General features: G+C 29.4%; 1 protein-coding gene across 1 annotated transcript in view; it reads left to right on the forward strand.

Annotated features, from left to right (window-relative positions):
* Positions 1 to 25,533, forward strand: part of LOC111621623 (E3 ubiquitin-protein ligase RFWD2-like) — a 75,613-nt gene continuing 50,080 nt past the window's right edge. The window contains exons 1-6 of the mRNA XM_023363822.1: positions 1 to 202; positions 285 to 518; positions 17,276 to 17,335; positions 17,430 to 17,527; positions 17,611 to 17,672; positions 18,212 to 18,331. Of these exons, the coding sequence (XP_023219590.1) occupies positions 382 to 518; positions 17,276 to 17,335; positions 17,430 to 17,527; positions 17,611 to 17,672; positions 18,212 to 18,331 (477 nt within the window). The 5' untranslated portion in view covers positions 1 to 202; positions 285 to 381. The remainder of the gene's footprint in view (positions 203 to 284; positions 519 to 17,275; positions 17,336 to 17,429; positions 17,528 to 17,610; positions 17,673 to 18,211; positions 18,332 to 25,533) is intronic.

The raw sequence follows: 25,533 nt of genomic DNA on the forward strand, positions 1-25,533 counted from the left end.
ATTACAGAAATATTATGTCGGGATGAATTACGTCTGTTCGAAAATGCACAAATGTGTGGAATTTTGAATCCTTAAAGTAATTCTTCATTTCGTGTCATTACAAGGAAATAAAAGTTTATTGATGAATTATTCAGTGTATAAGTATTGCGAACTCGTAAAGCGATGTTACTTAATTTGTACATAAAACGGAAGACTTTGACCGGTAAGATAGGCCTAAGATATTTTTTTACGGTTTTTTTTTTCTTTTCTTTTGCTAATGTTTAATGCTTCTTTAATTATTTCAGCTTTGAGAATGGCTTTCTACTTAGTGTTTTCATAATAATAATTTCGAGAGAGTAATCGACTATATAACGTTTAAAAGCAAAGAAGTTTGCAATAAATATGTCAAATTCAAGAAACCAGGAAGCAAATAGTCGTCCTGTCTCAGATATCATTCGTCGCTGGAGAAAGAGACAACAGCCACTAGTTTTTAATGGTGTGGGAAGTTCTTTTGAGGATAAAAACAGCGATTATTTGTGGTAAGTATATTATTTTACCAGAAAAAAATTCAACAGAAAGTTTTATTCTCTTATATAAAAAGACCTCTTTGCTAAAATAAATAATTTTGGTAATATTTATAAATATGAGTGAATAATCAAGATATATATATATATATAATTGACTGCTTGAAACTGGGTGTATTTAATAAACAAAACGAACAAAACCGATTTATGGCAGAAATTTATAAGAAAGGAAATGTTTTTGACACTGTTAAACTGTCATCTTTGGGTTAACTACGTTTCCTTTTTTTTTAAATTTGGGCTGGAAATTAGTTTTGTTTGCTTTGGAGTTAGCCTGAAGAAGCTTGTTTAAATGGTCGAAAACATTTCCTTTCTTATAAATTTCTACTGGAAATTAGTAAATTAGTTTAGTTTGCTTTGTTTATCAAGATAATATAATATATATAAACTATATATAATAACCTATATGATTAAACTTATATTCAAGTCAATAAAATGTAAAAAAATATCTTATATAAAAACTTTGAATTAGAATAATTGTTTTTTTTTTTAATATGTTAAAATATGTAAGTTTTTATAAAATAAAAATTTGTTACTTGTTTTATTGTTTAGTACATTTAATTTTAGTTTCTCCAATATTATATTGTAGAAAAAATATTTTAAATGCATATAAACTGATAAAGGCAATTTTTTTCTAAAACTAAGTAAAAACTAATTGAGATTATTGTAAATATATTTCATTATAATATTAGAATTAAAAAAAAAGCAAAAAAATAAGAATTTTCATTTGCAGTCAAACCTTGATTTTCAAACAAATTGGTTCACAGAATTTTGAACTCAATTGTACTGGTTGTCAAACAAGCTACTTGACAAGAGCCTGCCAAGGATTAGAAAGACACAGAATGTCAACTCCTTATACTTATGTTAAAGAAAGTTGACTGATTGATCAATCAACAACAGGACTACTGATTCGGAAGTTAATGGCACTGAGATCGCCATGTGTCATTAACTATCGCAGCACAAATCATCGATGATGTTGCCATTTAAATTTAATTTCAATGTGCATGCAGGAAAAATATTTATTCTATTTTTTGGTATGTGATGCAGTTGAATTAAATCAAATTAATTAATAAAAATGGTGTCCAAGAATTTCTGTTTAAAGGTGCTTAAGTCAAATTAAATAACAAAAATTTATTAATGTAATATATATATATATAATATAATAATAAATTTATAATATTTCATTACATTTGTAGGCATTTTTTTTACATGAAATACAGCTAAAACAGAAAAAAAAGGCTTTATTTTTGTGGTCAGGAACAGATTAATCCATTTTATTTTGTTTTGGTTTTAGAACAAATCTGTTTTTGAACAACTTTTTGGAACAAATTGTTTGAAAACCAAGGTTTGACCATACTAAAATGTTTTACAAATCTGTATTTTCAAATATAAGTATTACTAGGTTAAAAATTGTTAATTATAAATAAATTTCTGCAATAGCACAATAGCTTGACATTGACTCAAAAAAAAAAAAAAAGAAAAGAAATACCATTGTTGAATAACAAAATTCAAACATTTAAAAATGTTTGAATTTCAATAAATTTCTGACTTCTTGAAATTAGTTTTTGTGAAAATCTTGAAAATATTTTTCATCTTTATTAAAAACAAAAATCATAGAATGAATTTTTAAACAAAATTCAAATAAAATACATCCTAATATATTCAATGATTTTTTTTTGAAATAACCAAATAATTCTTTGAACAATTTAACATTAAAATTAATGCAAATATATTGAAATAACTACAATATAAACAAAGCATAGTGAGCTATAAAATATAGTAAATACTATTTTAATATCCTGGATACTGTGTAGTTGTGGATGTAGTTGTACAAAGTAGTGATGAAATGGTTAATAATTGAAACTTTTTATTTATGCTGTTGAACATTACTGGAATAAACTTTCAATAATATTTTAATAAAGATTAGAAAACTTCAAGAAAATAATTTCAAAGATAAAGCAGTTCAAATATTTCTGTAAATAATTTAATTTTTTTAATTCAGCTAAAAATAAAAAATAGTATTTTAATCTAACAGTGATGTGTAAGTGCTTAAGATTTAATGTCACAGGCATACACACTGAATGTTTAAATGAAAAATTTATTTACAAGGAATACACGTGAACTGGAATGCTTGTCCATCTGTATATTGCAAGAAGCATTTGAATCTTGAACATTTATTTACTATGGATTTAAAGAATAGCATTTGAAATTCTGCTAGTGTTCCAATTGTATTTCTTTCAAATCTTGTATTTGACCACACTATAATCTACATGAAACTAAATAACTTTTTTATATGTATTTGAATTCATTATGGTATAGAAAAAAATTAGTAAAAATATTATATTTAGTAATATATGAAAAATAAATGGCTGTAATTTTATATAATAAATTTATAATTTTAAGCAAAATTAGTTTATAAAATGATAAGTAATACATATAACATCTACTAATGACTGTATTTACAATCCATGATCATGAGTCTTAGATTTTAAAGTTAACCAAAATGCATATGAAAGAGAAATGAATATCAATTGATTAATTTTTAACTGATTCTTGGTTCTGATTGTGAATACAGATATAAATACTGTAGTACATTCATTATAAATGCAATTGATCACTTATGGGAATATAAAATATGTTTATATATCTAAAAACAGTAATTTTTTTTATAAAAATGTAGTTGTGTATGTAACTTATTAAAATTAGCTATCATGATAATATCTTTAGGAAAATTTTGAAAAATTGAAAATGTTTTAGGCTTGTTTTAATTTATTTTTTGGTAAATAAACAATATTTTAAATGTTAATGTAATAAAAATGTTTGGATATATTTTTGTTATAATTCGATAATCTTTAATTTTATTATCAAACAAATATTAAAAAAATTACACACCATAATTATTTTGCAGATTTTGAACAAAATTAAAAATATTCTTGTACATATTAATTAAAATTATTCAATCAATGATTGTCTAATGTCTTAAACACGTGAACTATAGTTTTTAAAACATGATAACTAAATACAGTAATACCTCGACTTACACTACCCCAACTTATGCAAACCCGGAGTTATGCAATTTTCAAATCTTGTCGATCCTCTTTTGTTTGAGCATCCCGCAACTCTTGATTACTCACTCCCCCCACACTATTGTTCAGCTTACATGTTCAGACATGTCGCATGGAATTGATGCATAGCTACAATTTATTTTTACAATACTATTTGTGTTGTTTATTTCTGTATTTGTTATATCTATGGAAACTTGAGAGACTCTACTATGTCATCCAAACGAAGTAGAACTGATTCTTCTTCATCAAACAAGAAAAAAAAAAAACAACTTTATCTTTGGAATGTAAAGTTAACATTATTAACTTCAATACAAAAATGAAAATTTGTGAATTGGCAAAGAAGTTTGATCTACCAGAATCGACGGTCAGAACAATTATAAAAGGTAAAGAAAAAATTCTCGAAGCTGTGAAAAATGCTTGATCTTTAAATTCAAGCATCATTTGTAAACTTCACGGTATTATTGCTGAGATGGAAACAATGTTAAAATTATGGTGTGATAATCAAGTAAATTGAAAAATTCTCCTGTTGATCAGAACACTGTGTGCTCTCAAGCTAAGCTGGTTTTTGAGAGATTGAAAGAGGATGCTGGAAAGGTGGCTAAAGATGCAGAGTTTAAAGTTAGTAATGGTTGGTTCAGCTGATTCAAAAGTCACTGTAATTGGCATAGCATTGCAGAAAGTGGAGAGGCAGCAAGTGCTGATAAAGAGGCTGCATCTTACTATCCAGAGAAATTCAAAGCTATGATAGATGAAGGTGGCTATACCAGCCAAACCATATTCAACGTAGATGAGATTGGCCTGTTCTGGAAGAAGATGCCTAAAAGAATGTTTATCACATGTGAAGAGAGAACCTTTCCAGGTTTTAAGGCTGCCAAAGATCGATAAACAGTGATGGTTGGTGCGACTGCATCTGGTGATTGTAAGTTAAAATTTCTCTTAGTTTATCACTTGGAAAATCCAACAGCATTGAAAAAAAATCTAAAGCTGGCTTGCCTGTGATTTGGAAGTTGAATCATAAAGCTTGGGTGGCAGCTTCCCTTTTTTGAGGACTTGTTTAGTCATCACTTCATACCTGAAGTCAAACGTTATTGCCAATCTAAACAAATTCCATTTAAAGTGATTCTAATAATCGACAACGCACCAGGTCATCTCCCTGCAACTTTAACTAATTTTGACCCACATGTGAAAGTTGTATTTTTGCCACCAAATACAACTGGCTTGTTTCAACCGATGGATCAGGGAGTCATCAAAACATTCAAAGCTCATTACATGAGAAATCATTTGCACATCTGCATGAAGCTATGAGACACAACAACGAGCTTGCTCTTAAAGACTTTTGGAAACATTTTCTTCTAAATTATTGTTTTCTTTAGTCTCTGGCCCCAAATAAAAATAATTTGTATGTATTTATATGCGAAATTATACCCTGACTTATGCGGTTATTGCTCGGTCCCACCTATCGCGTAAGTTCGGGATATTACTGTACAAACACGCACTTCTCTAAAGCTATATGTAACTAATTGATAAATTGTCTAAGGTATAATTATTTACTACACTAGTTAACCATTTTATCTTTGTAATTAACTGTATATCTAATATGTGAAAAATAGAAATTTAAATTTAGTTTCAAGTTTTGAAATATATTTTCTTTTATAAGATATCAATGAGATAAGCAAGAGGTAGATATTCATATAATTTTACTGTGTTAATTTCAAGTGTATTGAATTTAATTTGATAGAATATAGGGAAAACTCATTTTGATTGTAAAGATTTGAAATAAAATACTGAAAAAGTTGTACTCAAAATAGAGGAAAGGATAAATTAAATAAAAAAAAATTTCATATTTACATGATACAGGTATACCTTGCCTTACATCGGTAATTTGTTCCAGGAGAGGCGACTTAAGTCGAAAAATGACGTAAGTCGAATTTACTTGTCTCCAAATTTACTTGCCACTAGGCTAAACCACAAATAATCATTCCCAGTTCTGTATTTAATTATAAATGCATTTTTAATAATATATGGTTAATAAGAATCTATTTCAAGCTTACAAACAAATTACTTTTTTTTTCTGTACTATATTAAAAACTAAAATTTATCTAAATTTATGAGTACATGTACTGGTACGTATGTACTTGTAAATATACATGTTTACAATTTGCGATGTTTACAGTTCATCACGCACTCTTTATTTGTGACTGTGGTTTGCTCTAAGACATTATAAAATAAGATGATTTTGTAAGGTTAAATAACAAATATAGTTATTAAAATTATTTTGCAATAGTATAAAATAAACTAATTTATGTTAAATTTAGCAATATCGAGTGGCACTGAACGCCAAACAGTACATATTGGAACTACCATGGAAAATGCCAATATTGAGCTCTTAAAGAGACAACAACACAGAGTCACAGATGTTTTTCATATTTCGTTCTCTACGATTTATGATGATTATATTAACATTTACTGTAAATGTATGTATTTTAGTATGATTTTATGTGCTTTTAACACTTTTCTAGTGATATTATGATTTCAATATTTGTGGCAGACAGACGTAAAGTTGAATAAAATGACTTAAACTTGATTTTTATTTTTCCATATATTTTTTTGACAAACGACGTATAATCGAGAATGACATAACTTGAAACAATGTAACTCAAGATATACCTGTAGTATTGTTACTCTTTTAATGTAAAAATTAACTTTTAAATGAAAAGGCTTTCTTAAGGTAATTTATTTTATACTTTTAGTTAATATGATATTGTTAATGTAATGTAATATTTATGTGAAAATCTTTTCAGTAATTAGTGCTTTTTTTCGTGTTGAAATGTTTGTATGTTTGAACTTTTATTTTTATACATTATGTATAACATTATAGCTATCTGAACATTATATATGTCTATAAACAGATTTTATTTAATTGTGTTTTTATTATTTTTTATTAAATATTGCTTTGCTCAATAAATACTTTTTATTTACAATGAAGTTTACTTGGCTCAACAAGACAAATTTTAATACTTTTATCAATGAGAGACAGAAGCCAAATTTATTTTATTGTGTTTTTTTTTAATTTATGAATTTTTTTACTATTAAAGCAAGGTATACATTTTATTTGGTATAAAATTTTTACATGGTTCAAAAACCTATCAAACTTGGAATACAAATCTGCAGGTTATTTTCAGGGATTCTGAAAATACCAGTAGGAATTTTCATAATATAAAAAAGCTATTATAAAGTTTCGTTAGTGTGAAATAAATCTTTCAGACAAATCTTAATATTTAAAAATATACTGTGATTTCTTATCTATATAAATAAAAATGTAAATGCTTGTTTGTTCAAAATCTTAAATCTCCAAAAGTTCTTAACTGATTGCTTTGAAATTTTGACACAAGATTGCATTCAAATACATGCGTGTTTTTATATTATATAGATGTCGAAATTTCCCCACGGGGGAGAGGAACAAAATTAAGGCTTACCATGAAGAACTTGGCTTCTATTATTCTATTTTAGATGCGGTTTTTTGCATTTTTGATTGCGTTTTAATAGGGCATGTCAAGACAATGTACGGTACACTAAGAAGGAATTTTTTGAAATTCCCCCATGGGTAGTGTTATACATTTATAATAGCTGTACCCAGCAACGCGTGGCCGGGTACAGCTAGTAAATTAATAAAAAGTCAATTTGTTCATGAAATAGCTTTTGATATTAATCTGTTTGATAATCTTATAATCGAGATGGGTTGAAAATAATAATAATAATGATGATAATAAGTGCAGAGCCCAAACGGTTAGGAGTTGAAATTTGGTACACAGGTACATCATGAGAATGTACACTAAGAAGGGATCTTTCGAAACTTCCCCTGCGGGGAGAGGAAGAGGGTTAAGGATTACCCTGAAAAACTCTGCTTCTACTGTACTATTTTAGATGTGTTATTTTTGCATTTCTGCAGGAAATTGAACATATTTTTAGACCCATCTAAAAATTTTCTAATTAGTCTTGGAAGAGGTGGGTCCTAATTCTTGTACCTAGTGAAAGTGGGAAAGATTGACTATAAACTAATAATCTTAATCTTCACTATCATTACTTTATGTCCAAGTCCAGGCTCATCTGCTAATAGTTGATATGTTTATGTTAATGTGTTATTGTTAATATGTTAAATCTGACCTGTTTGTTTTATTTGTACAATTGTCAGCTATAATGTGATGTAGTATAGTTTAATTGGAACTAAAGAACCATATTATCACAATATATTATTATAAAGATCTAGTATTGTATAATTTGGTACAGTATTTTAATAACAAGGTTTCTTAATTGGGATTGTATATGCTTATTAAAATTCAATCTGTATATACAGAGAAAGTATTGTAGCTATGTAGAAGCCTTGCTACAGAATCCTGTTTCTGTACCATTGATAGGCAGCTAGCAGAGATAAATTTGCATTTACAGTAACCATCCTACCATTTACCACTCTTAATTAATATGTTGACTTTGCAGTGGTACCAGGACAGAGAAGCATGAGCTACTACAGACTGTTTAGCAATCGATTTTGGTTGGGCTGCAATTTTAATAAATTTGTAGACCTATAAATTTCCACTATTGTCTGTCCACTGTCTGCCTGTCTTTTCTTAATCTTGAGAATGGAGTTAGATAGATGAAAAGCGAGTCTAGATGTAGAAACCTTAGGGGGTAGAAGGTCCCAATTAACTATATATTGAATTTCCAATGCAAACTGGAAGTTGTATTATTTCAATCTCTGTAATTACCAACAATTTTAATCAATTTGTTCTGAATACTCTGTACCAGTTAATTACTAACAATTCCATACAAAGTAAATTGGCAGCACTGTTACCTTATTATTGTTGTTTCCAATGAATTACATTTGTAACTTGTTTTTTAAGAACTCAGTTCTTGGAAACTCATTCAGTTTTTGAGAGTTCTCAGTTTTTATAAATACAGTGGGTGATCGGTTAACGAACAGATCAGATAACGAACACTTTAGCGAAAGATTTTTATGTTCAGACAACGAACACCCCACAGAACAAACACAAAAAGAAGCGACATAAAATAGTGAATACGGTTGGTCTTCCCTTGTCTTCATGCAACAATTCAAAACTTTTCGGAGTGTGGGAGACATTTACGCTCTATACTGATCGTATAGTTTTCCTCCGAACTTTGAAACTCTCCTTTGTAATTCCAGCCTTTTATTTTTCTGACAAAACAATTCTTTTATGTATTCGCAAGACTGTCGGGTAGGCACTCGTTAAGTTTTGCGTTTTCTTTTTGTAAGGTGAGAGTATAATAGCAAAGGTAGAGAGTGGGCAGAAGATGCCTAATGTTGCTGGGCAGTATGGCATGAACAGGTCTACAGTAGGCCACAGTTCAATCTTATTTAAGAAAAATACTGTATAATCTAGAAGACTCAAGCAGCTAAAGGAGTAACAAAAATCACATTTGAGAAATATAGAACATCGGAGAGTTCATAATGGAACATGAAACGGATCTGATGACAGAAGAACGCCAAGAACTCTTGAATGAAGAACACCAAGAAACTCGGCGAGATATGTTTTCTTATGAAAAAGAGGATTAATGCCGATATTTGTTATTAATTAAAGATCCTTTGAAGAAGTGGGAGGATGTCAGAACAGCAGTCTTAGAATGCCAAACCAGGTTGAGGCTTGTGGATTTCTACAATTGAACAAATCCTGAAGAAGAGAGAAAAGCAATCGACATTAGACAGATTCTTTAACCCTTTCAAACGGAAAAAATATGACTAATAAAAATGCAAGACTGTGTTTGTATGTATATTTATTATTACATGTAAATAAATTTAGTAAGAAAGTATATATTTTTTATTTTGGGGGGTCTCCAGAACGAATTAATTAAATTCCCATTAAAATCTATGGTAAATCGATAATCGGTTAACAAACAATTCGGATAGCGAACAAAGTCTTGGAATGGATTATGTTCGTTAACCGATCACTCACTGTATTCAATTCTTCCTTTGGTTAATTTCCGAAAAGATTAATACTGAATTTACAAAGAACTTGGATCTGTATGTCCTTCATCAAATGATTTTTATTCTCAAAATACAGTTTCTCATGATCTGCAGTGAATGTTATATCTGGAAGAAATTTTTATCTATAAGTGGAATCTTAATTTTCTGCTTTATTTAGGTTAAATTATATTCTTCACACCCAAAAATTTTTTGTTTCTGCATTGGACAGTTTTCAGCTTATAGTAAAATTTAACATAGAAAATTGCTTCACTCCAAAGTGTTTTTCGTTGAAGCAGGTTTCTATTTTATTCAGATTCTGTTTTGGACAGATTTTACTGTATTTGAATTTTTCTTACATTTAAATTCAAAATTCTAAAAAGTATGTGTATTGTACTTGATCATTTAGTATTCAAACAGCCAAGAAGTTGATTAATTTAATGTTTATTAGGCTTAATTACTATTCATTTCATTTTTGATTTCTAGATTTTGTATGGTATGATTTGTTGGTATGGGAGTTACAAAATGGATTTAATTAAATTTTAGATTATAAACTTTAATTGTATAGTTTATATGAGGGAGTTCTGATATAAATAACAATTTGCTTAGAATACCTTTATCATTTCAATGAAAGTACGTAGCATATTATTTTTCAATATAGTCCCTATTGACCAAGACAAAACCTTTCTCACTTGTTTCTAGCCATTTATACACGAGTACGAATGTTTTCGGTCTTCTTAATAGGCCTTCTTCAGGTATACTGTGGTCTGTTAGTGTCGGTTGGTAGAAATTTAAATAGAAACAAGTGAGAAAGGTTTTGTCTTGGTCATCTTAAAATAGTTCTAGTTCCAAATGCATAGAAGTATAGTCCCTATTGACTGCAGCACACTTTGCAACATTCAGGAAGCTTGTGAATACTGCTATCATAGGAGGGTTTTGGTTGTTCATATATCCAATCATGAAATTAATGAATTAATGAACGATCCATTTCATTGTAATCAACGAAATGGATCGTTATCTTCTGTTAAAATGTATTTGAAATCTGTTATACTGATGTATGATAACTTTACATTTCAAAGTCATTTTAGAATGAGAGAATAACTTTGTGATTATTATAATAAAATACATTTAATCCAACATGAGCAGCCATCTTGCAAATCGTATGAGACAAAAACAATGATGTCACTAGTAGAAGTTATCATAGACTAAACTAGCTAGAATTCTAGTGGTAGGAGGAGTCAAGCAGTAGTTAGAAATGAGTTCAACATTGCAGCATAACTAGACTTAGCAAGAATTCTGCATTACTGAACATGACCCAGATCTCTTCTTATTTCAAGTGGTCGTACATAGACGTTGCCAGTTCATAGACAATTTGCTATATCGACACGTGTTTTAGTTTTGTATAATTCTTTTTCCCTAACAATTGCCCCTCTTGAAGAAACTATCTTTACTTAGTAATCTCTTTGCTATTTATACATCCACAGGGGTCAGTTAAGTTCCATACCTTATGTTTTCTCAGGGAAAATTCCGTTTCTTCCTTTATGACAGCCAGCCATCTGGCTGAGTCATTTGATTCCATGGCTTCTTTATATGTTAAAGGTTCTACATTGTCTTTGACTATCTTTTCACCAATTGTGGCAGATTCTTCTATGGTTTTCACTCTATACTCCTTTCTTGGTCGCCCTCTCTGTCCTGTTCGAGCAATTTGTGGCTTCCCACTTGCTCTTACTAGTTCATTACTCTACTCATTTTCATTAGTTTTGTTTTTGTCTTCACTATTGAATGAAGTATGTTCTTCAGGTTGTAATTGTTTCTTAGTAGGCTCAAGGATATCTAATTCACTTCTTTATTATCAAGTCTTTCCCTTTCGTGGGATCTATTAGTTTCAGTCATTTCAGTATTGTCTCTTGAGTTGTTTGGGGATTCATTGATAAATTTGACATCTCTGCTTGTTATAACTCTCTTTGTCTTCATGTTCCATAGACGATAATGCTTTTGTTTCACTAGAATAGCCTATAAATATGCATTTGGTGGATTTTTCATGAAATTTTCCTTTTTGTGGTTTTTTTCTAATGCAAATGCCATTTGACTGAATGTCCTAAAATATTTGATTGTTGGCATTCTACCGGTGCATAATTTGAAGGGTATGTTGCCTTCCAGGCTCTTTGATGGACATCTATTTCTAATATATGATGCAGTATATATAGCCTCTGCCCAAACGCAATCTCTTAATCCTTCTTGGAGTAGTATGCATATTCCCATTTCCACTAACATTCTATTTCTTCTTTCTGCGATGCCATTTTGTTGGGATGTGTAGCAGGCTGTTTTCTCATGCCTAATCCCTTTCTGTTTCAGGAAGTTCTGAAATTCTCTATTAGTATACTCAGTTCCATTGTCACTTCTTATTGCCTTTATCTTTCTTCCTGTTTTATTTTCTACAAAGGCTAAGTATGTTTTGAATTTCTCGAGAGCTTCTTCACTTTTGTTTTTTGTGAAATATATTTCACACCATCTGGAATAATCATCAATAAACATGATGAAATACTTCAAGCCACTCAATGATTTGGTTCTCATTGGTCCACAAATGTCAGTATCGATCAGTTTAAGACTTCTCTGCATCTCTTTTCGTTTTGTTTCGGAAATAGTGATCCAGTTTGTTTCCCTCTTATGCTGATCTCATGGGTTGAATTCTTCTTTTCATCTTATATTTAGTCTTCTGACCTTTATGTTGTTGGCCATGTGCCATACGTCCCTTTCGTTTAAGTGACCTAAATGTTCGTGCCACCTTTTCATTTTGTTAACAATTGTTTGAGAGAGTTTAGATTCATCCTACCTTTCTTTCACATAGTATAGCCCTCCTTTAAATGCTTGCTTGTGTATGCTTTTGGTTTTCAGATCCATAATAGTTGCCTGGTTCTTCTGGAATAGTACACTGAATCCATGATCAGTTATCATCGCAACCAACAGTAGATTGGTCCTTAGTTCTGGTACAAAGAGTGTGTTCTCCAATTTGGCTTGAAATCTGCCATTTGTTTCAATTATTACATCACCACTTCCTTTAATTTCATTGTAGATGAGTTGGCCAAGTTTAATTCACTTATGTGGGATGTTTCAACATTAGAAAATCTTGATTTTATCATTGCACATGTGTGATGAAGCACCTGAGTCTAGATGCCATTTACGGTTTTCTCTTCTTTCATTTGCCATGATATTAGCATTATATGACTCCTGTTTTTGTGTTGTTAGGCTTGTAGTTATAACTCTGTGGTTTTCGCTTCTTTCTGTCCCAGCATTATCTCGCGTTATGGCCTATCTTTCTAGTTATGGCATTTGAATTTGAATGGCCCCTTATTTTTTGATTGTTTCATCTGTTGTTTGCTTATATACAGCGCACTTGAATTCTTTAAGTCATCAGTATTGTCATTTTGTCTTCTCGCCTCACACTCTTCTATTAGTTTTGTTTTGAGTGTGTCCAGCAAAAGAAGTTTCTCTTGTTTCGATAGCAATTCAAAATTGTTTGAACAAATCCGGTATACTATATAGCAGTAGTATGGTTAATAGTTCTTTGTTTATGGAGATTTCCATTTCTTTTAACTTATCTACTATATCAAAAAAGTCTCTTATGTTATCTGCCATGTGGTCTTCTTCTTGTTTTTTTGATAATTCATTTCTTTAGTAGCATGGTCTTTCTCACAGGACCTTTCAATTCAAAAATTTCATGTAGCTTATTCCATATTTCATGTGAGGTTTATCCTTTTGTCTGTTTTAATTTTACTAGACTTATGGTGAGAATTATATCACACATTGCCTTCAAGTCTGCTGTGTTCCATTGTTCTGCTGCCATCTTTGTACTTTCATCTCCATGTATAATTTCTGGTTTCTTTCTTTTTCCACTGATGTATTTTCATGAATCGTTTTAGATCAAGAGTGCCTTCATCTGTATTTTCCATGTATCGAAGTTTTCTTTACACAATGGTTCTGTTCATATAGCTAGTTGACTTGCCATTTTTCTTTTATAGGCTTCATAATTCTATTTTCTTTTAATTCCTGTAATTTTAGTCTTTGATACTTAATTTTCTGTTCCTGGGTCCATTACCATAGTTAGAACAATGATGAGGCAGTCCTTTAACTTAGAATTAAACTTTATTCTAATCTAAGACTATGCATGAACTTGTTCACACATCCATAACTTGGTGCGTAACTGAAAATAGGTCTCTTCTTGTTTCAAGTGGTCTTACACAGTGTTGCCAGTTCATAGACAATTTGCTATATTGACACATGCTTTAGTTTTGTATAATCCTTTTTCCCTAACAAAACCCATACCCCAGTCACATTTTAAAAAAACAACCTACAATAATTAAATAAGTCCATATGTGGGTTTATTCAAATCACATATTATAAGCTACAGATTACTGTAAACAACCTGTTCAAAATTGTAATTATGTAAATTATTGCATCACATTTCTTGTTGTCTGTGTTACTTTATTAGAATCATTTTTGTTTGTCATTTAATGACCTCTGGTTATTCTGACACATGTACAAAAATTAATTTTGAAAAAATAAACAGATTTAAATAGCCCAGAAAAAATAAACACAGAACTAAAGAAACCCACAGCCAAATGGATTTTAAAAACATACCCACAGTGGATCTGAAGGTACACATTACTTAAGGTAAGCCAGAGTATTTGAAAATACTGATTACCAGAAGTATTATAGTTAAAAATCTAATTACTGACTTTTTAATGTAGGAATATTTGAAAATACTCCACAAGTGTTAGAAAAACTTTTAGGTTATTTGGAATACCTAAACCTTTGTCTTGATAAAAAGTATTTGAAGCACTTAAAGGTGTTTAAAATAATTAAAGATTACGTTTAGTAGCCATAAAAAATATAAAATAATCTCAACATATTTTCTAACAATTAGGACAATTTAAAAAATTTGTTGTTTGAAGATTTTGTATGAATGTTTTTATTTTTGTATTACAGAAATTTGGATAACTTTAATAGATAAGATAGAATTGTCTTGGAAATTAATAGAATGGATTTGATTCCTTCAATACATCATTAAAAATTAAATATTGCGTTTATTTTACTTATCAGTTTATTAGTATTAGTGATATTTTCATTGTTTTCATGTTTTTTCTCTGAACAATCATCCAAATATTAAAAATCCAGAAATACATTACACAGTAGAGCATCAATTATCCGAATGTCGATGAACCAAAACGTCAATTAACTGAAAGCTTTCCAGTCAGCAAATTTAAATTTCCGCTAGTGCTGTGGCGCTGCAATCTTTGGCTGTGTCTTGGGCTACTCCAATATTATTTTTGTTGGTGTGTGTGTGTGTTTTGTTGGCAGCACTGGCACGACCATGAGAGAGTACTTAAGGACATGCTAGGATTTGAACGAATTTCAACATGGAATAGGTTAATATATTTTTTCATACATAATCGGTTATCTGAAAAATCAGTTTTTTGAACAACCCCACTCCCCAATTGATTCAGATAATCGATGCTTTACTGTAGTTTATTTGGTAAATTCCATTAATTTATTATTAAATTGTCTCATTTTGGAAATAAAATACTTTTATTTGGAATTATTGTAAGTGTGCCATGGACTGATAAAGTTTGGGAAACACTGCATTAACTTGTTAACAAAGATTATTGTACACTGCTAGATAAAAAAAAAATAAGAATGAAATTATTTAAAATACAGTTCAATTGAAATCTGTTTATTTTTGAAATGTTGCTAGTCATTCAAGTTTCTATTTAGATTTTTTTAGTAACGCATCCCATTATAATAATGAAAAAATCTTGAATTATTATTCATTTTTTTAATTCATAATAATATTTTTCATTTATTTTTAATAATTGTAAATCAGCTGATTTGTTTCAAAATATTCAGCTGATTATTAAAATTTTTCTGCTGTTTATCCTATTACACCATGGAACAAAAGAAAGTTGTTTCACACATCAAAAAGATGGTGTATCTGGGATAGCAGAGGTCAGATCTAGCCTGAAACTTTGTTTCATTTGGCAAGATAAAGTCCTATACATTTTTAATGCATATTTTAAGATTTTGTAAAGCATAATTAGATTTTGTAAAGCATAATTATAATTAGAAGCTATACTTTAGCTGTGATTCAAAGTGAACTTTTGCAATTTTCAGAAATCTTGCACTTTATATAAAATTGATTGCTGAGTGTGAAAATAATAAAAATGAGATGTTTTTAATTAATATAGTGATTAAAACATGTATTTTCAAAGAAAAACATTCAAATTTCTTTAATTATATTTAAAAATAGTACTTTTGATTTTCTTTATGACTTGAACAAAAAGAAATGAAATAGTGTAATTTATATTAGTTTTTAGCCTTTGAAATGAAAAAAAGACTGAAAATAGAATAGAAATAAATTTTAATTTAATAGAAAATACCATCATTCATTGCATATGTCAATCATATGTGGATAAAAAAAAATGTATAGGACTTGTTATTGCCAAATGAAGTGAAGATTTTAGCTAGAAACAGGCTAGATTTGGTGTCTACTTTCACATACATGTGAACTTTTTGATGTGTGAAACCATAACTGCTTTGTTCCATAGTGTTGTTAGAATATTCTTAAATGTGATGATTAAATTTTTCTAGAAAGGATATAAATGAATTCTTATAAAAAATTGTTTTGAGTATTTTTAAAATTTATATTAGCTGTTTAATGTTCTTATATCTCATTTTGTAATATAAAGATTGTGTTATCATAAAGATATATCATAAAATATTTTTATATATCACTTTCCACAGGTTAAATGTTTATAGTAAAGCAGTATCAGTCTAAGAAGATAGTTCATGGAGAAAATTGTGATAGCAATATACAAAAAGAACAAATGTTCCAAAGTATAAAAATTAAGTTTAATAAATCATGAGAATATATATTTCTGTTAAATGAGTTTACTTTTCTCATTGGTAATAACTGTGATGTTTGAAAGCATACAGTTGGTTACATTTAGATATATACACCAATGTGTGAGTAGATGTCAGAATTTGCAAGTATATACAAATATATGCTTAGGTTAACAATATGTATCTATCAATATTCATAATAACCAGGCTTTATTTCTTTTGTCTATAAAGTAGACTGAAGAATGATAATATAGTTGCTCTGCTGGATTTGAATATTTACAAATTTATTAAAATGTAAAATTGTAACAATACAATTTTATATTGACAATGCATGTAACTTTTTAACCATTGCATATAAAAGGTATTGGATTTGCTTGATTTTCTCAATAATGTAGTTTGAGTTTTAGTGAAAGTTTATATGCATTGACAGTAAATATTAAATTATTAGTGATTGTAGTATATTGATTATCATTTTAGTTCATCCTTTCAAATGAACTATCTAACCACCACTCTCTTATTAGATTATTTATTAAAATTTAAAAGAAATGTTGTCTTGGCCAAATGCAGTCAATTGACCACAACAATATATCTTTTAAATTTTATTGTCAAAGAAAACTTTTTGTTTTTATAGAATTCGGAAAACAAATTCTCCTTTAGGTTTTAGATCTGTGTAAATTACATATATTTCATTCATAATATAAAAATGCAAAATATTTTTAGTTTCATATTGTGTATTAATTCTGTGAATTTTCTTTTCATAGTCCTGTTTGTTTTGAGATAATAGAAGAAGCTCATATGACTAAATGTGGCCATACATTTTGGTAATGAAATTATAATGAAAAATTTTAAATATTTAAATTTAACAAATGAATTTATACATGCTAATAATCAATTCATTCTAAACTTTAATTTTAGTTATAAATGCATCACTGCAAGTCTAGAGCAAAGTAATAGATGTCCAAAATGTAATTATGTTATTGAGAAGAAAGATCAAATATTCCCTAACTTCTTACGTAAGTGACAAAACCTTTAACTTGAAAAATTTTTAAATCAACAAATGTTTTATCTGTTTTTATGAATATATATTTTGTTTCAGTAAATGAATTAATAACAAAATATCAGCAACAAAAAGAAAAGAAACGGAAAATTGAAAATTCTGTAAGTTTATATGTTAATTTAAAACATGTTATTAATCACTAATTTTTTATTTGTTATTTATACATTAGTTTGATTTAATAATTATAAATATGTTTTATAGCCATTAATTAATATAAAACATTGAACAACTGGATCATAAGTTATTCAGTATTTTGTTAGAATAATGTAAGTGATAGTAATAATCTCAATGTTAAGCAAAGCAATTGAACTCTTAACTTATTTAATGCTAATGCAATTATACTTATCATCAATCTTTAAGATCAGTATACATTTGCTGTAATTTTTTGATTTTGAAATTTGCAAAAATTAAATTCTGACAAAACCAAACATTAAACATTTTAATAAGTAATACTATTTAGTGAAATCTAAATCTTTTACAAAAGTATTATTCTTTACAATACTAAGTAGTTTTTACCAGTAAATTGAATTAATGTTTTTAATGTAATTTGTAAATAAACTTTTTTCCAATTGTAATTTCTAATTAAAAAATACTATGTTTCATAAACATCTTTTTAAATAAAGAACTTTTTTAATTTCAGAGAGGACAGAATTTTTCAGAATTGCAAGAATTTTTACTTGAAGAATCTGATCACTTAGATTTGATTGATGTAAATTATATGTTAGAAGTTTTATCACAAAAGAAACAACAATTAGAAGCTGTGAGTTTTTAATTTTTATGAAACATTTTTAAATAGGGTGAACTGATAGTCAAATATATAATGTTTCAACTATACAAATATTGTTAACATTTTAAAATATCAGAAGAGCCAGAGAAATTAATATTTTACCAAATATTTAAAACTTGTAGGAAATCAATTATTATTAGTAGGGAAAATTTATGAATATGCATATACAGAACTGTCTTGCTTTTTTGTCATGAAACTTATTTTTTAAAATGACAAAGATATTTAAAAGGTAACAATTTAAGTTATTCACTTTAATGAAAATAAATAATTCTCAAATAAAAGTATTTGGTTTTCTGTAAAAGGTTTAAGCACAATATAAAGAATAAAGGATAGTACTCATTTATTGAGAAAAATGCAATAATTTTAATTACATTATTTTTAGTGATGGGATGATACCCAACTTTTTCTCAATTCTGTCAAAAACTCCTGATTCTGATTCTTTTGAATACTGTCTAAAGTTTATTTTAGTTTAGAAAAATTAATGATTTATGGTACATTCATTAATTAATAAATATCAAGTTTAAGAATAAAAAATGATTGGGAAATCCAGAATCGGTCTTTCAAAAGAAACATGAAAATTCTGCATTTATATATGGATATGCATGCTTTGTGTACTACAAAATAAATTTGTAATCTTATTTCAGATTAAGTTAATATTGTAACACTATTCTGAAAGAAATTACAGCTAATTCCCTTTTACTCAAACTATCTCTTGTCAATATTTTATCTTTGGAAACTGCTTCGTTGGCTGACATGATGACTTGGGAGGGAAAGGCAAATGAGAAGATGCACTTTTTTCATGTTTCTTGCAATGAGCATGTTTTGTAAATGATTTACTTTATTGTATTTAATATTAAATGAGGTTTGTAAAATAATGCAACAATCTGAACAAATATTGTCACGAGTTAACAATTTTTGAATTCATTCATGAGCTATGAATGTCTAGACCAACTCATCTTGAAAAATCAATTTTTAAAACTCAAATGGTATTAAACTTAGTGTAAACAAGTATTTTTTACTGAGAACTGTGCAAATTGCATTTGAAAATTTAACATATTACAGTATCATCTGTAAATCATAACAAAAACTTTCATAGTTATAGAGAGAGAGTTGTTTTATCATTATAAGTAAACATGCTAACATGAAAAATATTATATAAAATTATTTTTAAATTAAAATATAATTTTGTTTACATTTTACACTATTTTTCNAGCAGCTAAAGGAGTAACAAAAATCACATTTGAGAAATATAGAACATCGGAGAGTTCATAATGGAACATGAAACGGATCTGATGACAGAAGAACGCCAAGAACTCTTGAATGAAGAACACCAAGAAACTCGGCGAGATATGTTTTCTTATGAAAAAGAGGATTAATGCCGATATTTGTTATTAATTAAAGATCCTTTGAAGAAGTGGGAGGATGTCAGAACAGCGGTCTTAGAATGCCAAACCAGGTTGAGGCTTGTGGATTTCTACAATTGAACAAATCCTGAAGAAGAGAGAAAAGCAATCGACATTAGACAGATTCTTTAACCCTTTCAAACGGAAAAAATATGACTAATAAAAATGCAAGACTGTGTTTGTATGTATATTTATTATTACATGTAAATAAATTTAGTAAGAAAGTATATATTTTTTATTTTGGGGGGTCTCCAGAACGAATTAATTAAATTCCCATTAAAATCTATGGTAAATCGATAATCGGTTAACAAACAATTCGGATAGCGAACAAAGTCTTGGAATGGATTATGTTCGTTAACCGATCACTCACTGTATTCAATTCTTCCTTTGGTTAATTTCCGAAAAGATTAATACTGAATTTACAAAGAACTTGGATCTGTATGTCCTTCATCAAATGATTTTTATTCTCAAAATACAGTTTCTCATGATCTGCAGTGAATGTTATATCTGGAAGAAATTTTTATCTATAAGTGGAATCTTAATTTTCTGCTTTATTTAGGTTAAATTATATTCTTCACACCCAAAAATTTTTTGTTTCTGCATTGGACAGTTTTCAGCTTATAGTAAAATTTAACATAGAAAATTGCTTCACTCCAAAGTGTTTTTCGTTGAAGCAGGTTTCTATTTTATTCAGGTTCTGTTTTGGACAGATTTTACTGTATTTGAATTTTTCTTTTTAAACACATTTAAATTCAAAATTCTAAAAAGTATGTGTATTGTACTTGATCATTTAGTATTCAAACAGCCAAGAAGTTGATTAATTTAATGTTTATTAGGCTTAATTACTATTCATTTCATTTTTGATTTCTAGATTTTGTATGGTATGATTTGTTGGTATGGGAGTTACAAAATGGATTTAATTAAATTTTAGATTATAAACTTTAATTGTATAGTTTATATGAGGGAGTTCTGATATAAATAACAATTTGCTTAGAATACCTTTATCATTTTAATGAAAGTACGTAGCATATTATTTTTCAATATAGTCCCTATTGACCAAGACAAAACCTTTCTCACTTGTTTCTAGCCATTTATACACGAGTACGAATGTTTTCGGTCTTCTTAATAGGCCTTCTTCAGGTATACTGTGGTCTGTTAGTGTCGGTTGGTAGAAATTTAAATAGAAACAAGTGAGAAAGGTTTTGTCTTGGTCATCTTAAAATAGTTCTAGTTCCAAATGCATAGAAGTATAGTCCCTATTGACTGCAGCACACTTTGCAACATTCAGGAAGCTTGTGAATACTGCTATCATAGGAGGGTTTTGGTTGTTCATATATCCAATCATGAAATTAATGAATTAATGAATGATCCATTTCATTGTAATCAACGAAATGGATCGTTATCTTCTGTTAAAATGTATTTGAAATCTGTTATACTGATGTATGATAACTTTACATTTCAAAGTCATTTTAGAATGAGAGAATAACTTTGTGATTGTTATAATAAAATACATTTAATCCAACATGAGCAGCCATCTTGCAAATCGTATGAGACAAAAACAATGATGTCACTAGTAGAAGTTATCATAGACTAAACTAGCTAGAATTCTAGTGGTAGGAGGAGTCAAGCAGTAGTTAGAAATGAGTTCAACATTGCAGCATAACTAGACTTAGCAAGAATTCTGCATTACTGAACATGACCCAGATCTCTTCTTATTTCAAGTGGTCGTACATAGACGTTGCCAGTTCATAGACAATTTGCTATATCGACACGTGTTTTAGTTTTGTATAATTCTTTTTCCCTAACAATTGCCCCTCTTGAAGAAACTATCTTTACTTAGTAATCTCTTTGCTATTTATACATCCACAGGGGTCAGTTAAGTTCCATACCTTATGTTTTCTCAGGGAAAATTCCGTTTCTTCCTTTATGACAGCCAGCCATCTGGCTGAGTCATTTGATTCCATGGCTTCTTTATATGTTAAAGGTTCTACATTGTCTTTGACTATCTTTTCACCAATTGTGGCAGATTCTTCTATGGTTTTCACTCTATACTCCTTTCTTGGTCGCCCTCTCTGTCCTGTTCGAGCAATTTGTGGCTTCCCACTTGCTCTTACCAGTTCATTACTCTACTCATTTTCATTAGTTTTGTTTTTGTCTTCACTATTGAATGAAGTATGTTCTTCAGGTTGTAATTGTTTCTTAGTAGGCTCAAGGATATCTAATTCACTTCTTTATTATCAAGTCTTTCCCTTTCGTGGGATCTATTAGTTTCAGTCATTTCAGTATTGTCTCTTGAGTTGTTTGGGGATTCATTGATAAATTTGACATCTCTGCTTGTTATAACTCTCTTTGTCTTCATATTCCATAGACGATAATGCTTTTGTTTCACTAGAATAGCCTATAAATATGCATTTGGTGGATTTTTTCATGAAATTTTCCTTTTTGTGGTTTTTTTTCTAATGCAAATGCCATTTGACTGAATGTCCTAAAATATTTGATTGTTGGCATTCTACCAGTGCATAATTTGAAGGGTATGTTGCCTTCCAGGCTCTTTGATGGACATCTATTTCTAATATATGATGCAGTATATATAGCCTCTGCCCAAACGCAATCTCTTAATCCTTCTTGGAGTAGTATGCATATTCCCATTTCCACTAACATTCTATTTCTTCTTTCTGCGATGCCATTTTGTTGGGATGTGTAGCAGGCTGTTTTCTCATGCCTAATCCCTTTCTGTTTCAGGAAGTTCTGAAATTCTCTATTAGTAAACTCAGTTCCATTGTCACTTCTTATTGCCTTTATCTTTCTTCCTGTTTTATTTTCTACAAAGGCTAAGTATGTTTTGAATTTCTCGAGAGCTTCTTCACTTTTGTTTTTTGTGAAATATATTTCACACCATCTGGAATAATCATCAATAAACATGATGAAATACTTCAAGCCACTCAATGATTTGGTTCTCATTGGTCCACAAATGTCAGTATGGATCAGTTTAAGACTTCTCTGCATCTCTTTTCGTTTTGTTTCGGAAATAGTGATCCAGTTTGTTTCCCTCTTATGCTGATCTCATGGGTTGAATTCTTCTTTTCATCTTATATTTAGTCTTCTGACCTTTATGTTGTTGGCCATGTGCCATACGTCCCTTTCGTTTAAGTGACCTAAATGTTCGTGCCACCTTTTCATTTTGTTAACAATTGTTCGAGAGAGTTTAGATTCATCCTACCTTTCTTTCACATAGTATAGCCCTCCTTTAAATGCTTGCTTGTGTATGCTTTTGATTTTCAGATCCATAATAGTTGCCTGGTTCTTCTGGAATAGTACACTGAATCCATGATCAGTTATCATCGCAACCAACAGTAGATTGGTCCTTAGTTCTGGTACAAAGAGTGTGTTCTCCAATTTGGCTTGAAATCTGCCATTTGTTTCAATTATTACATCACCACTTCCTTTAATTTCATTGTAGATGAGTTGGCCAAGTTTAATTCACTTATGTGGGATGTTTCAACATTAGAAAATCTTGATTTTATCATTGCACATGTGTGATGAAGCACCTGAGTCTAGATGCCATTTACGGTTTTCTCTTCTTTCATTTGCCATGATATTAGCATTATATGACTCCTGTTTTTGTGTTGTTAGGCTTGTAGTTATAACTCTGTGGTTTTCGCTTCTTTCTGTCCCAGCATTATCTCGCGTTATGGCCTATCTTTCTAGTTATGGCATTTGAATTTGAATGGCCCCTTATTTTTTGATTGTTTCATCTGTTGTTTGCTTATATACAGCGCACTTGAATTCTTTAAGTCATCAGTATTGTCATTTTGTCTTCTCGCCTCACACTCTTCTATTAGTTTTGTTTTGAGTGTGTCCAGCAAAAGAAGTTTCTCTTGTTTCGATAGCAATTCAAAATTGTTTGAACAAATCCGGTATACTATATAGCAGTAGTATGGTTAATAGTTCTTTGTTTATGGAGATTTCCATTTCTTTTAACTTATCTACTATATCAAAAAAGTCTCTTATGTTATCTGCCATGTGGTCTTCTTCTTGTTTTTTTGATAATTCATTTCTTTAGTAGCATGGTCTTTCTCACAGGACCTTTCAATTCAAAAATTTCATGTAGCTTATTCCATATTTCATGTGAGGTTTATCCTTTTGTCTGTTTTAATTTTACTAGACTTATGGTGAGAATTATATCACACATTGCCTTCAAGTCTGCTGTGTTCCATTGTTCTGCTGCCATCTTTGTACTTTCATCTCCATGTATAATTTCTGGTTTCTTTCTTTTTCCACTGATGTATTTTCATGAATTGTTTTAGATCAAGAGTGCCTTCATCTGTATTTTCCATGTATCGAAGTTTTCTTTACACAATGGTTCTGTTCATATAGCTAGTTGACTTGCCATTTTTCTTTTATAGGCTTCATAATTCTATTTTCTTTTAATTCCTGTAATTTTAGTCTTTGATACTTAATTTTCTGTTCCTGGGTCCATTACCATAGTTAGAACAATGATGAGGCAGTCCTTTAACTTAGAATTAAACTTTATTCTAATCTAAGACTATGCATGAACTTGTTCACACATCCATAACTTGGTGCGCAACTGAAAATAGGTCTCTTCTTGTTTCAAGTGGTCTTACACAGTGTTGCCAGTTCATAGACAATTTGCTATATTGACACATGCTTTAGTTTTGTATAATCCTTTTTCCCTAACAAAACCCATACCCCAGTCACATTTTAAAAAAACAACCTACAATAATTAAATAAGTCCATATGTGGGTTTATTCAAATCACATATTATAAGCTACAGATTACTGTAAACAACCTGTTCAAAATTGTAATTATGTAAATTATTGCATCACATTTCTTGTTGTCTGTGTTACTTTATTAGAATCATTTTTGTTTGTCATTTAATGACCTCTGGTTATTCTGACACATGTACAAAAATTAATTTTGAAAAAATAAACAGATTTAAATAGCCCAGAAAAAATAAACACAGAACTAAAGAAACCCACAGCCAAATGGATTTTAAAAACATACCCACAGTGGATCTGAAGGTACACAGTACTTAAGGTAAGCCAGAGTATTTGAAAATACTGATTACCAGAAGTATTATAGTTAAAAATCTAATTACTGACCTTTTAATGTAGGAATATTTGAAAATACTCCACAAATGTTAGAAAAACTTTTAGGTTATTTGGAATACCTAAACCTTTGTCTTGATAAAAAGTATTTGAAGCACTTAAAGGTGTTTAAAATAATTAAAGATTACATTTAGTAGCCATAAAAAATATAAAATAATCTCAACATATTTTCTAACAATTAGGACAATTTAAAAAATTTGTTGTTTGAAGATTTTGTATGAATGTTTTTATTTTTGTATTACAGAAATTTGGATAACTTTAATAGATAAGATAGAATTGTCTTGGAAATTAATAGAATGGATTTGATTCCTTCAATACATCATTAAAAATTAAATATTGCGTTTATTTTACTTATCAGTTTATTAGTATTAGTGATATTTTCATTGTTTTCATGTTTTTTCTCTGAACAATCATCCAAATATTAAAAATCCAGAAATACATTACACAGTAGAGCATCAATTATCCGAATGTCGATGAACCAAAACGTCAATTAACTGAAAGCTTTCCAGTCAGCAAATTTAAATTTCCGCTAGTGCTGTGGCGCTGCAATCTTTGGCTGTGTCTTGGGCTACTCCAATATTATTTTTGTTGGTGTGTGTGTGTGTTTTGTTGGCAGCACTGGCACGACCATGAGAGAGTACTT

The sequence above is a fragment of the Centruroides sculpturatus genome, unplaced genomic scaffold (genome assembly GCF_000671375.1).
Source record: "Centruroides sculpturatus isolate CEXI.00-Female unplaced genomic scaffold, Cexi_2.0 scaffold35, whole genome shotgun sequence".
Classification (NCBI taxonomy): Eukaryota; Metazoa; Arthropoda; class Arachnida; order Scorpiones; family Buthidae; genus Centruroides; species Centruroides sculpturatus.